Source organism: Palaemon carinicauda, chromosome 28, assembly GCF_036898095.1.
Source record: "Palaemon carinicauda isolate YSFRI2023 chromosome 28, ASM3689809v2, whole genome shotgun sequence".
Lineage (NCBI taxonomy): Eukaryota > Metazoa > Arthropoda > Malacostraca > Decapoda > Palaemonidae > Palaemon > Palaemon carinicauda.
The window spans coordinates 1,527,650-1,545,149 of NC_090752.1; the positions used below are offsets into that span (position 1 = coordinate 1,527,650).

At 36.4% G+C, this 17,500-nt stretch overlaps 1 protein-coding gene across 1 annotated transcript in view; it reads right to left on the reverse strand.

The window, feature by feature from the left end:
* The window catches only part of LOC137621372 (uncharacterized), a 59,390-nt gene that overhangs the window by 7,751 nt on the left and 34,139 nt on the right, over positions 1-17,500 (reverse strand). The window contains exons 5-11 of the mRNA XM_068351670.1: positions 14,907-15,048; positions 11,578-11,639; positions 10,077-10,194; positions 7,979-8,064; positions 4,571-4,670; positions 3,622-3,846; positions 2,864-2,963 (exon numbers count right to left, since the gene is read on the reverse strand). Coding sequence (XP_068207771.1) covers positions 2,864-2,963; positions 3,622-3,846; positions 4,571-4,670; positions 7,979-8,064; positions 10,077-10,194; positions 11,578-11,639; positions 14,907-15,048 — 833 coding nt within the window. The remainder of the gene's footprint in view (positions 1-2,863; positions 2,964-3,621; positions 3,847-4,570; positions 4,671-7,978; positions 8,065-10,076; positions 10,195-11,577; positions 11,640-14,906; positions 15,049-17,500) is intronic.

Below are 17,500 nucleotides of genomic sequence, written 5' to 3' on the forward strand. Positions count from 1 at the left end.
TGATATGATGCAATTCTACTATGACTGTTTCATTGCTAATAGCTATTTACTGTTAGGTGAAGAAAAAGCTTAAATTTTATTACAAAATATTAAACATTATCCCTTGTATTATTAAAACTTCGTTCTATGAATAATAATCTAAGAATTTTTTTTTATGTATTTGATAACTAATTATTAGACAAAAACATATTTTTTTACACAAGGAAAGAAACATATCAACATGTGAAAAAGTTATCTACAAAGGCTATATATTATATACTAAAGTAATTTGAGATGCCTTTCATTATAGAATATAACAAAGAATAAGAATAACTGAGTAATAACAGAACATATAACTTAATAAGGAATAAACAAAGCTTATATATGATAGAGAAATATAGAAAAGCCATCTAATGCAATTAAACCAAAAATATAAAGGTATATGATGGAGAATCACGCTTGCATTATTTAAAGGTAACTCGTGAGTGCTAGGGGCAAAGGGACGGAACGAGGGGAGCTGATGAGCTGATGACTCACCACACCGAACGAGGGGGGAACTGATGACTCGCAAGACCGAACAAAGGAGAGCTGATGACTTGCAAGACGAAACGAGGAGGTGCTGATGACTCACAAGACCGAACGAAGGGGAGCTGATGACTCACAAAACCAAACGAAGGGGAGCTGATGACTCACAAGACCAAACGAAGGGGAGCTGATGACTCACAAGACCAAACGAAGGGGAGCTGATGACTCGCAAGACCGTACGAGGGGGAGCTGATGACTCGAGAGACCAAACGAAGGGGAGCTGATGACTCACAAGACCGAACGAGTGGGAGCTGATGACTTACAAGACTGAACGAGGGGGAGCTGATGACTCGAGAGACCGAACGAGGGGGAGCTGATGACTCACAAGACCGAACGAGTGGGAGCTGATGACTCACAAGACCAAACGAAGGGGAGCTGATGACTCACAAGACCAAACGAAGGGGAGCTGATGACTCGCAAGACCGTACGAGGGGGAGCTGATGACTCGAGAGACCAAACGAAGGGGAGCTGATGACTCACAAGACCGAACGAGTGGGAGCTGATGACTTACAAGACTGAACGAGGGGGAGCTGATGACTCGAGAGACCGAACGAGGGGGAGCTGATGACTCACAAGACCGAACGAGTGGGAGCTGATGACTCACAAGACCAAACGAAGGGGAGCTGATGACTCACAAGACCAAACGAAGGGGAGCTGATGACTCGCAAGACCGTACGAGGGGGAGCTGATGACTCGAGAGACCAAACGAAGGGGAGCTGATGACTCACAAGACCAAACGAAGGGGAGCTGATGACTCACAAGACCAAACGAAGGGGAGCTGATGACTCGCAAGACCGTACGAGGGGGAGCTGATGACTCGAGAGACCAAACGAAGGGGAGCTGATGACTCACAAGACCAAACGAAGGGGAGCTGATGACTCACAAGACCGAACGAGTGGGAGCTGATGACTTACAAGACTGAACGAGGGGGAGCTGATGACTCGAGAGACCGAATGAAGGGGAGCTGATGACTCATAAGACCAAACGAAGGGGAGCTGATGACTCATAAGACCAAACGAAGGGGAGCTGATGACTCACAAGACCAAACGAAAGGGTAGCTGATGACTCACAAGATTGAATGAAGAGGAGCTGATGACTCACAAGACCACACGAGTGGGAGCTGATGACTTACAAGACCAAACGAAGGGGAGCTGCTGACTCACAAGACCAAACGAAGGGGAGCTGATGACTCACAAGACCTAACGAAAGAGGAGCTGATGACTCACACGATTGAACGAGAGGGAGTTGATGACTCACAAGACCAAACGAAGGGGAGCTGATGATTCACAAGACCAAACGAGAGGGAGTTGATGACTAACAAGACCAAACAAAGGGGAGCTGATGACTCACAAGACCAAACGAAAGGGGAGCCGATGACTCACAAGACCGAACGAAGGGGAGCTGATGACTCACAAGACCGAACGAAGGGGAGCCGATGACTCACAAGACCGAACGAAGGGGAGCTGATGACTCACAAGACCGAACGAAGGGGAGCCGATGACTCACAAGACCGAACGAAAGGGGAGCGGATGACTCACAAGACCGAACGAAGGGGAGCCGATGACTCACAAGACCGAACGAAGGGGAGCCGATGACTCACAAGACCGAACGAAAGGGGAGCTGATGACTCACAAGACCGAACGAAGGGGAGCCGATGACTCACAAGACCGAACGAAGGGGAGCCGATGACTCACAAGACCGAACGAAAGGGGAGCCGATGACTCACAAGACCGAACGAAGGGGAGCCGATGACTCACAAGACCGAACGAAGGGGAGCCGATGACTCACAAGACCGAACGAAAGGGGAGCCGATGACTCACAAGACCGAACGAAGGGGAGCTGATGACTCACAAGACCGAACGAAGGGGAGCCGATGACTCACAAGACCGAACGAAGGGGAGCCGATGACTCACAAGACCGAACGAAGGGGAGCTGATGACTCACAAGACCGAACGAAGGGGAGCCGATGACTCACAAGACCGAACGAAGGGGAGCCGATGACTCACAAGACCGAACGAAGGGGAGCTGATGACTCACAAGACAGAACGAGGGGGAGCTGATGACTCACAAGACTGAACGAGGGGGAGTGGATGACTCACAAGACCGAACGAAGGGGAGCTGATGACTCACAAGACCGAACGAAGGGGAGCTGATGACTCACAAGACCGAAGGAAGGGGAGCTGATGACTCACAAGACCGAATAAAGGAGAGCCGATGACTTACAAGACCAAACGAGGGAGAGCTGATGACTCACAAAACCGAACGATATATAAATGGGCGATGTCAGAACTTTACTTACAATAAAGAAGCACTTGTTATTCCTCCAGAAGCAGGATTTGAAGAGAAGTGAAGGCAGCTGGTTTTCAATTTGTTTGGTACGAAATCAGGTGGGCAGGACACTGTGGGAAAAGAATATTGGATAGTTACCATGGGTTAGAGTTCTTTTGGTTGAGAGTATACTCAGGCACACTATTCACTATACTGATACTGTATAACCGAAAACTTCTTCTTCACTCGCAAGGGGTTAACTACTACGCTGTACTTGTTCAGCGGCAACTTTGCACTTGGTAAGGGTTGAAGAGACTCTTCACAGTATATTTATACATATATATTTTCTTTCCGCAATGGGCTATTTTCCCCTATTGGAGCCCTTCGCTCGTGGTATTACGCTATTCCAATTAGAATTGTAACTCGAATAATAATAATAATAATAATAATAATAATAATAATGATCCTATGTATATATATATATATATATATATATATATATATATATATATATATATATATATATATGTATATATATATCAATAATAATAATAATAATAATAATAATAATAATAATAATAATAATAATAATAATAATCATAATTATAATAATAATAATCCTATATAAATAAATAAAAATATATATATACATATACAGTATATATATATATATATAAATATATATACAGTATATATATATATATATATATATATATATATAAAAACACAGAACCCTACATAGATATATAAATAGATATATAAAAAAAAACACATAATTCAGATACTCACATGCGCATGGAAGTACAGGTAATCTATCCCAGTGAAAAACACCATCGGTGTTCATGCAAGTGACATTTCCTTCGACGGATTTAGTTGTGTCTGATCCCTCCGCGTACATGGGCTTCTTGCACCTGTAGGATATCACGGATCCTTCTGCCCTGCTCCCTGGAAATATCAACTCCGTGGTCTCGGCCCAGTCCGAGTGATAGCCTATGGCCGGCGGACACGAAGAATCTGCAAAATGGGGTAAATTTTAATAATAATAATAATAATAATAATAATAATAATAATAATAATAATAATAATAATAATGATAATAATAACAATAATAATAATAATAATGATAATAATAACAATAATAATAATAATAACTAATAATAATAATAATAATTATAATAATAATAATAATAATAATAATAATAATAATAAAAAGAACAACAACAATAATAATAATAATAATAATAATAATAATGATAATAATAATAATGATGATAATAATAATAATAATAATAATGATAATAATAATATTAAAAACAATAATAATAGTGATAATAATAATAAAAACAATAATAATAATAGTAATAATAATAATGATAATAATAATATTAAAAACAATAATAATAATGATAATAATAATAATAAAAACAATAATAATAATAATAATAATATTAAAAACAACAATAATAATAATAATAATAATAAAAACAATAATGATAATAATGATAATGATGATGATGATGATGATGATAAAAATAATAATAATAAAAATAATAATGATAACAATAATAATAATAATAATAATAATAATAATAATAATAATAATATGGTTGAAACTGATAAAAATAGCCCATCTTTTAAGTATAATAACTGATAATTCATCTAAATAACATTTATATTACAGTATATTACAGTGTAATTATGTAATAGGACTATAGGAGAAGAAGTATAAAGACCTTACTCGTATCAAAGTCTTTCGGGCGGACCTTCAAGCGAAGAAGACTCATTTGCGAATACTGTAATGCAGTGTACCATTCAGCTACGGCTCCAGCACTTGTGACCTGAGTGGTAAACAAGCGAAATATGATGGAAAAAATGTATTATTATTATTATTACTATCCAAGCTACAACCCTAGTTGGAAAAGCAAGATGCTATAAGCCCAGGGGCTCCAATAGGGAAAAATAGGCGAAATGTGATGGAAAATGTATTATTATTATTACTATCCAAGCTACAACCCTAGTTGGAAAAGCAAGATGCTATAAGCCCAGGGGCTCCAATAGGGAATAGATAGCCCAGTGAGGAAAGGACATAAGGAAATAAACTACAAGAGAAGAATAAACAATCAAAATAAAATTTCAAGAACCGTTAAAACATAAAATTAGATAAGGAAATAAATAAATGAAGAGAACAAATTAACAAGAAATCATTCTAAAATAAGTAACAACGTCAAAACAGACATGTCATATATAAACTATTTACAACATCAAAAACAAATATCTCATAAATAAACTATAAAAAGACTCATGTCAGGTTTATTGGTAAACAAGCGAAATGTGATGGGAAAAATATATTATCATTATTATTACTATCCAAGCTACAACCCTAGTTGGAAAAGCAAGATGCTATAAGCCCAGGGGCTCCAATAGGGAATAAATAGCCCAGTGAGGAAGGGAAATAAGGAAATAAATAAATGAAGAGAACAAATTAACAATAAATCATTCTAAAATAAGTAACAACGTCAAAACAGACATGTCATATATGAACTATTTACAACATCAAAAACAAATATCTCATAAATAAACTATAAAAAGACTCATGTCAGGTTTATTGGTAAACAAGCGAAATGTGATGGAAAATGTATGTCATAGGTATGCTAAATGCTAAACTGAACAGTTCCATGATAAAAACAGTGTCTAGTAATAAAAACAGCTGCATGATAAACACTGTTGCTAGTAATAAAACAGTTGCTAGGTTGCTAGTAATAAAAAAAAAAACACTTGCTGGTGATAAGATGAGTTGCTAGTAATAAAGACAGTTGCTAGTGATAAAAATTTTCTAGCAATAAAGACAGTTGCTAGTGGTAAGAACAATTGCTAGTTATAAAAATAGTTGCTAGTGATAAGAACAGTTGCTAGTGATAGGAACAGTTGCTTGTTGGAAAATGTATGTCATAGGTCTCAAATGCTAAATGCTAAACTGAACAGTTGCATGATAAAAACAGTTTCTAGTAATAAAAACAGCTGCATGATAAAAACTGTTGCTAGTAATAAAACAGTTGCTAGGTTGCTAGTAATAAAAAAAAAAACACTTGCTGGTGATAAGATGAGTTGCTAGTAATAAAGACAGTTGGTAGTGATAAAAAGTTTCTAGTAATAAAGACAGTTGCTAGTGGTAAGAACAATTGCTAGTTGTAAAAACAGATGCTAGTGATAAAAAGTTTCTAGTAATAAAGACAGTTGCTAGTGGTAAGAACAATTGCTAGTTATAAAAACAGTTGCTAGTGATAAGAACAGTTGCTAGTGATAGTAACAGTTGCTTGTCGGAAAATGTATGTCATAGGTTTCAAATACTAAATGCTAAACTGACTGCAAATCTTACAAACTTTCAGAGTTAGAAATTTGAACTGATGCCTTTTAACATTGCACAGGGTGATCAACTCCTGACACTTAAAGTATTTGATCAATATTGTCATTCTAGCCCAGTGTTTCCCAACCCTGGGGTAAATTACCCCAGTGGGGTAATGGACCCTTATTTTTGGGGTAAACAAGATGTTCTGAATTTGAGTTATTCTCATTCCCATAATTATTGCCATAATTCATACATAAAATCTGCAATTTGTTTTGGATCTTTAACTATAAACATTCACATTCCCATAATTATTGCCATAATTCATACAAAAATCTGCAATTTGTTTTGGATCCTTAACTATAAACATTCACATTCCCATAATTATTGCCATAATTCATACAGAAAATCTGCAATTTGTTCTGGATCCTTAAATATAAGCAGCCAATAGCAGGCTACATGATCCATACAGTTCATCAGGGGGCTGCAAAAAACCATCCGATGTTAACTAGTATATGTTCAATGGGCTAATTGATTAGTTGGAAATAAAATGTTGGGGTAATCAAACTTCCTCTAGGAAAAGAGCAATCGTTTAAGATAAAACTAGCTGCCACATTGGCTAGGACCTAGCCAATGTGGCAGCTAGTTTTAATTTAAAACGATTGCTCTTCTCCGAGAGGAATTTTGAGGGTATCGTTCCTGAGGATTTTAAAGGTTAATTTACTTCATATTCTGAATATGAAGTAAAATAACCTTTAAATCCTGAGGAACGATACCCTCAAAATTCCTCTAGGAAAAGAGCAATCGTTCAAGATTAAAACTAGCTGTCACATTGGCTAGGTCCTAGCCAATGTGGCAGCTAGTTTTAATTTAAAACGATTGCTCTATTCCCAGAGGAATTTTGAGGGTATCGTTCCTGAGGATTTTAAAGGTTAATTTACTTCATATTCTGAATATGAAGTAAAATAACCTTTAAATCCTGAGGAACGATACCCTCAAAATTCCTCTAGGAAAAGAGCAATCGTTCAAGATTAAAACTAGCTGTCACATTGGCTAGGTCCTAGCCAATGTGGCAGCTAGTTTTAATTTAAAACGATTGCTCTATTCCCAGAGGAATTTTGAAGGTATCGTTCCTGAGGATTTAAAGGTTAATTTACTTCATATCCTGAATATGAAGTAAAATAACCTTTAAATCCTGAGGAACGATACCCTCAAACTTCCTCTAAGAAAAGAGCAATCGTTTTAAATTAAAACTAGCTGCCACATTGGCTAGGTCCTAGCCAATGTGGCAGCTAGTTTTAATCTTAAACGATTGCTCTCCTCCCAGAGGAATTTTGAGGGTATCGTTCCTGAAGATTTAAAGGTTAATTTACTTCATATTCTGAATAAAAACCAGACATTTAGATCTCAAACTTCCTCTAGGAAAAGAGCAACCGTTTAAGATAAAACTAGCTGCCATATTGGCTAGGACCTAGCCAATGTGGCAGCTAGTTTTAATCTTAAACGATTGCTCTTTTCCTAGAGGAATTTTGAGGGTATCGTTCCTGAAGATTTAAAGGTTAATTTACTTCATCATACATACATATACCAAAGGCACTTCCCCCAATTTTTGGGGAGTAGCCGACAACAACAAGAAACAAAACAAAAAAGGGGACCTCTACTCTCTACGTTCCTCCAGCCTAACCAGGGACTCAGCCGAGTTCAGCTGGTACTGCTAGGGTGCCACAGCCCAACCTCCCACATTTCCACCACAGATTTACTTCCTATTCTGAATAAAAACCAGACATTTAGATCGTGACTTACTTTGTGTGGACCTTCTCTTGCATTCCACCAAATATTCTGGTTATCCAATAAGAAAGGCAGGCCCTCGTTGGTCCGGAAGGCATCGCCTGAAATCAGGATAAATTGCTCTTAATATATTTACAAGTGAAGCTAATTCAAGAACGCCAATTTTCAATTTTAATCATATACGTTCACTTTGAATAATAGGTATTTGACTGTCTTCTAAAATTGAAGCATAACCTTTGTCAGAATTATGAAAAATCTCATGCAATATACACAAAGAACTAACTGAGATTAATGTCCAGATCAGCTTCAACCAAGGTGAGGGAAAGTAGAGTGAGATGGTATGGACATGTAGAGAGACAGGAGGAAGACTATCCGAGAAGGAAGATGATGGACATGGGACTACCAGGTAAGAGAAGATTATGAAAGAACTAACTGAAAGACGGTGCCAGAGATTAGTGTCCAGATCAGCTTCAACCAAGGTGAGGGAAAGTAGTGAGATGGTATGGACATGTAGAGAGACAAGAGGAAGACTATCCGAGAAGGAAGATGGTGGGCATGGGACTACCAGGTTAGAGAAGATTCGGAAAGAACTAACTGAAAGACGGTGCCAGAGATTAGTATCCAGATAAGCTTTAACCAAGGTACGGGAAAGTAAACCGAGATGGTATGGACATGTAGAGAGACGAGAGGAAGACCATCAGATAAGATGATGGATAATGAACTACCTGGTAAGAGAAGATTTGGAAAGAACTAACTGAAAGACGGTGCCAGAGATTAGTGTCCAGATCAGCTTCAACAAAGGTACGGAAAAGTAGACTGAGATGGTATGGACATGTAGATAGACAAGAGGAAGACTATTTGAGAAGGAAGATGATAGACATGGGACTACCAGGTAAGAGAAGAATCGGAAAGAACTAACTGAAAGACGGTGCCAGAGATTAGTATCCAGAAAGCTTCAACCAAGGTACGGGAAAGTAGACTGAGATGATATGGACATGCAGAGAGACATATGGCAGACCATCAGATAAGATGATGGATATGGAACTACTAGGTAAGACAAGATTCCGAAAGAGCGAACTGAAAGACGGTGCCAGAGATTAGTGTCCAGATAGGCTTCAACCAAGGTATGGAAAAGTAGACAGAGATGGTATGGACATGTAGAGAGACAAATGGCAGACCATAAGACAAGATTCCGAAAGAGCAAACTGAAAGACGGTGCTAGAGATTAACGTTCAGATCAGCTTCAACCAAGGTACGGGAAAGTAAACCGAGATGGTATGAACATGTAGAGAGACAAGAGGAAGACTACCCGAGAAGGAAGATGGTGGACATGGGACTACCTGGCGGGAGTTGGGATTAAGGGAGGAAACGTACTGGACAAAAGGAAATGGAAGAATGAGTTGAGGAACCGTCACAGCGACCCCAAATAGGGACAAATTTGGAGAGGATGAAGAAGAACCAGGAATAAGGCATCTAAAGCCCTTTTACCCCCAAAGGACGTACTGGTACGTTTCACAAAAGCCATCCCTTTACCCCCATAGACGTACCGGTACGTCCTTGCAAAAAAATGCAATAAAAATTTTTTTTTCATATTTTTGATAATTTTTTAAGAAAATTCAGGCAGTTTCCAAGAGAATGAGACCAACCTGATCTCTCTATGACAAAAATTAAGGCTGTTAGAGCAATTTAAAAAAATAAAATATACTGCAAAATGTGCTGGGAAATAAATAACCCCCTGGGGGTTAAGGGTTGGAAATTTCCAAATAGCCTGGGGGTAAAAGGGGCCTGGGGTATTTGGAAATTTCCAACCCTTAACCCCCAAGGGGTTATTTTTTTCACAGCACATTTTGCAGTATATTTTTTTTTAAATTGCTCTAACAGCCTTAATTTTTGTCATAGAGAGGTCTGGTTGGTCTCATTCTCTTGGAAAATGCCTGAATTTTTTCAAAAAATTATCAAAAAATATGAAAAACAAATTTTTATAGCATTTTTTTGCAAGGACGTACCGGTACGTCCATGGGGGTTAAGGGATGGCTTTTGTGAAACGTACCAGTACGTCCTTTGGGGGTAAAAGGGCTAATAAACTGCAAATTAAGATGAGTGTCTTACTTACCAGCATCCCCATGGTATGTTCCAAGTTTACTTAATGCATACGGGGAATTTCTCTCAATGACTACATTATCATAAGTTACGTAGAATCTCTTGTTATCCGTTACTGACTTGAGGGCAATCTGTTCAGAGAAATGAGACAGAAAAAATATAAATTTGTTTTTTACATTATTATTATTATTATTATTATCATTATTATTATTAATATTATTATTATTATTATTATTATTATTTGCTATGCTACAACCCTAATGGGAAAAGTAGGATGCTAGGATGCTTTAAGCCCAAGGGCTTGAACAGGGAAATTAGCCCAGTGGTGGAAGGAAATAAGGAAATAAATAAACAAGAGTAATGAATTTGTTTTTTATATTATTATTATCATTATTATTATTATTATTATTATTATTATTATTATTATTATTATTATTATTATTATTATTATTATTATTATTATTATTATTACTTCCTAAGCTACAACCCTAAAGGGAAAAGCAGGATGCTAGGATGCTATAAGCCTAAGGGCTCAAACAGGGAAAATAGCTAAGTAGTGGAAGGAAATAAGGAAATAAACAAAGAAGAGTAATGATTAATATTATTATTATTATCATTATTATTATTACTTGCTAAGCTACAACCCTAAAGGGAAAAGAAGGATGCTAGGATGCTTTAAGCCAAAGGGCTCAAACAGGGAAAATAGCTAAATAGTGGAAGGAAATAAGGAAATAAACAAAGAAGAGTAATGAAAGATTGAAATAAAATATTCATAGAACAATAACATTAAAATAAATCTTTCATATATAAATTATAAACACTTATAAAAACAAGAGGAAGATAAATAAGATAGAATGGTGTGCGCGAGTGTACCCTCAAGCAAGAAAACCCTACCCCAAGAGAATGGAAGACCATGATACAGAGGCTTTGGCACTACCCATGAGTAGAGAACAACGGTTTGATTTTGGGGTTCTCTTGCTTGAGGGTACACTCGGGCACATCATTATATCATATTCCTCTTCCCCTTGTTTATTGAATTTTTTTTTAGTTTATATATGAAAGATTTATTTTAATGTTGTTACTGTTCTTAAGATATTTTATTTTGATTGTTCATTACTTCTCATGTAGTTTATCTATTTCCTTTCTTCTCTGGGCTATTTTTCCTTGTTGGAGTCCTTGGGCTTCTTATAGCAACCTGTTTTTCCAATTAGGGTTGTAGCTTAGCTATAATAATAATAATAATAATAATAATAATAATAATAATAATAATATTAAAAATACTACTACTACTACTACTACTACTACTACTACTACTACTACTACTACTACTTAATAATAATAATAATAATAATAATAATAATAATAATAATAATAATAACAATAATAATAAAGAAATCTAACACCTCACTATATCTACACGGCTCATGAATATCATTGCTAAGAGGAATTCAGAATAACTGAAATGATTCATGTCACACTGAAAACAATATAAACAATATGTAAAAAAAACTTACCCTGAATATCAAAGGCCTCTCATTCATGTCATCCCAAGACAAGGCTGCAAGATGCTGGATTCCTGAAGCATTAGAAAGATGTGGTTAGTGAATTGAAAAGACAATAATCTTATAGTTATGACATTTATCATGAAGAGGGGTAGATGGAGATGATGGTTTGGGTAGGCTCTTCGCACTCCCCGGGAGAGTTCACGAAACGTTCCACTGGGCTCCACAAGGCACTAGAAGAATTGGAAGGCCCAGGCCTACATGGCTGAGGACTTTGAAAAGTGAAGTAGATGATGAATGGAGAAGTATAGAATTAAAAGCTCAAGATACAGACGACTGGTGAAATCTGACCGAGGCCCTTTGCGTCAATAAGCGTAGGAAGAGATAATCTTATAGTTCTGACATTTATCATGAAGAGGGAAAGATGGAGATGATGGTTTGGGTAGGCTCTTCGCACTCCCCAAGAGAGTTCCCGAAACGTTCCACTGGGCTCCACAAGGCACTAGAAGAGTTGGAAGTCCCAGGCCTACATGGCTGAGGACTATGAAAAGTGAAGTAGATGATGAATGGAGGCACTAGAAGAGTTAGATGTCCCAGGCCTACATGGCTGAGGACTATGAAACGTGAAGTAGGAAATGATGAATGGAGAAGTATAGAATTAAAAGCTCAAGATAGAGATGACTGGCGAAATCTAACCGAGGCCCTTTGCGTCAATAGGCCTAGAGGAGATAATCTTATAGTTATGACATTTATCATGAAGAGAGGTAGATGGAGATGGTTTGGGCATGCTCTTCGCACTCCCCAAGAGAGTTCACGAAACGTTCAGCTGGGGTCCACAAGGTACTAGAAGAGTTGGAAGACGCAGGCCTACATGGCTGAGGACTATGAAAAGTGAAGTAGGAAATGATGAATGGAGAAGTATTGATTTTAAAGCTCAAGATAGAGACAACTGGCGAAATCTAATCATAATAATAATTCAAATATCGTTCTACGTGTAAAGAAAGGTTTACCTATATTGAAAAGGCAATGGATTTACGCAGTCGAAAGGTTCGTCGAACTCAGATGTCGAACCTTCTAGTCAAACGGTTCGAAGAGGTGGAGTCAGGCACAAATGCAGAATGTTTATGGACAATGAAGCGCCTCCCACAACAGTCAGGCGACAACAGACTTTCTTCGAACCATTCGACGAACGTGTTCGACAACCAAATACCCCGTTCACACGTTCGAACATCACTTCAAACACTTCGTCTGTCGAAGTTGAGTTTTGAATTAACCATATTTATTTGAAGTTGAGTTTTCAATAAAACGTATTTGGCTGAATTTGAGTCTTGAATTAACCCTATTTGTCTGAATTTAAGTGTTCAATTAACCTTATTTGTCTGAATCTAAGTTTTGAGTTAACCCTATTTGTCTGAATTTGAGTCTTGAATTAACCCTATTTGTCTTAATCTTAGTTTTGAATTAACCCTATTTGTGAGAATCTAAGTTTTGAATTAACCCTATTTGTCTGAATTTGAGTCTTGAATTAACCCTATTTGTCTGAATCTTAGTTTTGAATTAACCCTATTTGAGAGAATTCAAGTTTTGAATGAACCCTATTTGTCTGAATTTGAGTTTTAAATAAACCCTATTTGTCTGAATTTTACTTTTGAATTAACCCTATTTGTTTGAATTTGAGTTTTGAATTAACCCTATTCGTCTGAATTTGAGTTTTGAATTAACCCTATTTGTCTGAATTTGTTTTGAATTAACCCTATTAGTCTGAATTTGAGTTTTCAATTAATCTTATTTGTCTGAATTTGTTTTGAATTAACCTTATTTGTCTGAATTTGAGTTTTCAATTAACTTTATTTGTCTGAATTTGAGTTTTAAATAAACCCTATTTGTCTGAATTTGAGTCTTGAATTAACCCTATTTGTCTGAATCTTAGTTTTGAATTAACCCTATTTGTCTGAATTTGAGTTTTGAATTAACCCTATTTGTCTGAATTTGAGTTTTGAATTAACCCTATTTGTCTGAATTTGTTTTGAATTAACCCTATATGTCTGAATTTGAGTTTTCAATAAACCTCATTTGTCTGAATTTGAGTTTTGAATTAACGCCATTGGTTTGAATCTGAGTTTTGCATTAACCCTATTTGCCTGAAGTTGAGTTTTGAATTAACCCTATTTGCCTGAATTTGAGTTTTGAATTAACCTTATTAGTCTGAATTTTTTAAATAACCCTATATGTCTAAATTTGAGTCTTAAATTAACCCTATTTGTCTGAATCTGGGTTTTGAATTAACCCAATTTGTCTCAATCTGAGTTTTGAATGAACCCTATTTGTCTGAATCTGAGTTTTGAGTTAACCCTATTTATCTGAATTTGTTTTGAATTAACCCTATTAGTCTGAATTTGAGTTTTCAATTAATCTTATTTGTCTGAATTTGTTTTGAATTAACCTTATTTGCCTGAATTTGAGTTTTCAATTAACCTTATTTGTCTGAATTTGAGTCTTGAATTAATCCTATTTGTTTGAATTTGAGTTTTGAAATAACCCTATTTGTCTAAATTTGAGTTTTGAATTAGCCCTATTTGTCTGAAGTTGAGTTTTGAATTAGCCCTATTTGTCTGAATTTGAGTTTTGAATGAACCCTATTTGTCTGAATTTGAGTTTTGAATGAACACTATTTGCCTGAATTTGAGTTTTGAATTAACTCTATTTGACTAAATTTCAGTTTTGAATTAACCCTATTTGTCTGAATTTAAGTGTTCAATTAACCTTATTTATCTGAATTTTAGTCCTGAATTAACCCTATTTGTCTAAATTTGAGTTTTGAATTAACCCTATTTGTCTGAATTTGAGTTTTGAATTAACCCTATTTGTCTATTCTCGCCTAACTTTTGGGGCGGGGCTTCGTTGTCCACAAACCTTATGCATTTGTGACTGACTCCACCTCTTCGAACCATTCGACAAACAGGTTCGACAACCGGGTTCGACAAACCGTTCGACCGTATAAATCATTCGACAAACGTGTTCGACAACAAAATACCTCAATTACAGGTTTGAACATCACTTCAAACACTTCTCTGTCGAACTTTTCAAACCTATAAACCAGCTTTTAGACTCACACCAGTATAGCAATCAATCAATAATAATAATAGGGAAGTGGGGAATATGGGGAAAGGAAAAGTACCCCTGGATACAATCCAGTTTATAGCTCAAAGGCAGGTACTCGGGAAGGGAAAGATTAAGGAAATAGGGAGAAAGAGAAGTACAGGAGAAGAATAAAAGAGAGGGCCAGACCCTCTTGCGATATTAGGGAATTGGTATTATTATTAATCTCACCATTAACATACCCATAAAGAATCTGTTGGTGGCCTCATTGCTGGGAATCCCTCCACCACTGGCTGTTATTGTCCCAGTTGTCGTCTCTGGGCCCACAGTCATCACTGTGGTCCAGCCATTTTTGTCTGGCTCGGGGGAGAGAGAGCAATAAACCTGGAAAAGAAGATAAAGAAGATAAAGAAGATAGTTTTGGATCTGTAAAACGCTGCTTTTATAGGTAAGTTTTTAGATAAAACTATGAGCTATTCAATAGATATGATCATGTTCACAGTCATCACAGTGGTCCAGCCATTCTTGTCTGGCTCGGGGGAGAGGGTGCAATAAACCTGGAAAAGAAGATAGTTTTGGATCTGTAAAACGCTGCTTTTATAGGTAAGTTTTTAGATAAAACTATGAGCTATTCAATAGATATGATCATGTTCACAGTCATCACAGTGGTCCAGCCATTCTTGTCTGGCTCGGGGGAGAGGGTGCAATAAACCTGGAAAAGAAGATACAGAATACAGTTTTGGATCTGTAAAAGGCTGCTTTTATATGTAAGTTTTTAGATAAAGCAATGAGCTATTCAATAAATATGATCATGTCCTCTTTAAGCTCAGGGTTGATGGATACGTGGTAGAGCAGCCCTTAGACGATGGGAGCTTAAAAATGGCCGACTAAACAAGATCGGGGGGGGGGGGGGGGGGGGGGAGGAGAGGGGGCAGTTTCCCTAATTTGAGAACTGAAAAATTAGGACTGGCACTCAACAAATAATAATAATAATGATGATAATAATAATTATAATGATAATAATAATAATTATAATGATAATAATAATAATAATATAGTAATAGTAATAATACTAATACTACTACCAATAATAATAATAATAATAATAATAATATAGTAATAGTAATAATACTAATACTACTACTACTACTACTACTACTACTACTACTACTAATAATAATAATAATAATAATAATAATAATAATATAATAATAAAAATATTAATATAATAATAATAACAAAAATACTACTACTACTACTACTACTACTACTACTACTACTAATAATAATAATAACTGAAGTCAAGTACTCTATAACCCTACAGCAAAGACCTTGCTTCGAACACTATTTACCATATAATTGCACTAAGAGCGACATCAATCCTGTAGCAAACATGGAAGTCGTTAATCACACTGTAAGCCAGGAATGTCAACAAAGAACTAGCAGAAATCGATAAACAATTTCCATAGGGGACAGAATCGATGTTCCAATGCCTAGAAGACTTGATTAACCCTTTTACCCGCAAAGGACGTACTGGTACGTTTCACAAAAGCCATCCCTTTACCCCCATGGACGTACCGGTACGTCCTCGCAAAAAAATGCTAGAAAAAATGTTTTTTTCATATTTTTGATAATTTTTTTTTAGAAAATTCAGGCATTTTCTAAGAGAATGAGACCAACCTGACCTCTCTATGACAAAAATTAAGGCTGTTAGAGCAATTTAAAAGAATATACTACAAAATGTGCTGGGAAAAAAATAACCCCCTGAGGGTTAAGGGTTGGAAATTTCCAAAGAGCCTGGGGGTAAAAGGGTTAAGATCGAGTAATTATTCAAAGATCTCAGAGTTATTAGGTCTGTGACGGGTCGAGAGAAGGTTGTGACTCAAAGACAGTATGAAAGCAACTGAGTTCATTATAGAACTCTCTCCTTTATATACAAAACCTCAAGGCAACAGGAAATTTCATGTTCGAAAAACAGACATTGTTACACAGGAGAAACGCAGACATGTTTATTCCGGTTCTTTTCAGTGCGAGGGAAGAGCGAAGATACAAGCATAATATATACAAAATGAATTATGTACGATCGTGTGACACACGGTTGGTACAGGTCCTTTGATTGGCCAGACTGTATTACATTGGATCCTTCTCTCTGGTTACGGTTCATTATCCCTTTGCCTACCTACACACTGAATAGTCTGGTCTATTCTTTTACATATTCTCCTCTGTCCTCATACACCTAATAACACTAGGATTACCAAACAAGTATTCTTTACCCAAAGGGTTAATTACTGCACTGTATTTGTTCAGTGGTTACTACATTGGACCCTTCTCTCTGGTTGCGGTTCATTTTCACTTTGCCTACCTACACACTGAATAGTCTGGTCTATTCTTTTACATATTCTTCTCTGTCCTCATACACCTAATAACACTAAGATTACCAAACAATTATTCTTCACCCAAAGGGTTAATTACTGCACTGTAATTCTTCAGTGGTTACTTTCCTCTTAGTAAAGGTAGAAGAGACTCTTTAGCTATGGTAAGCAGCTCTCCTAGGAGGACACTCCAAAATCAAAATATTGTTCCTTAAGTCTTGGTTAGTGCCATAGCCTCTGTACCATGATCTTCCACTGCCTTGGGGTATTATTATTATTATTATTATTATTATTATTATTACTTGCTAAGCTACAACCCTAGTTGGAAAAGCAGGATGCTATAACCCCAGCGTCCCCAACAGGGAAGATAGCCCAGTGAGGAAAGGAAACAAGGAAAAATAAAATACTTTAAGAATAGTAACAATATCAAAATATATGTTTCTTATATAAACTATAAAAATTTA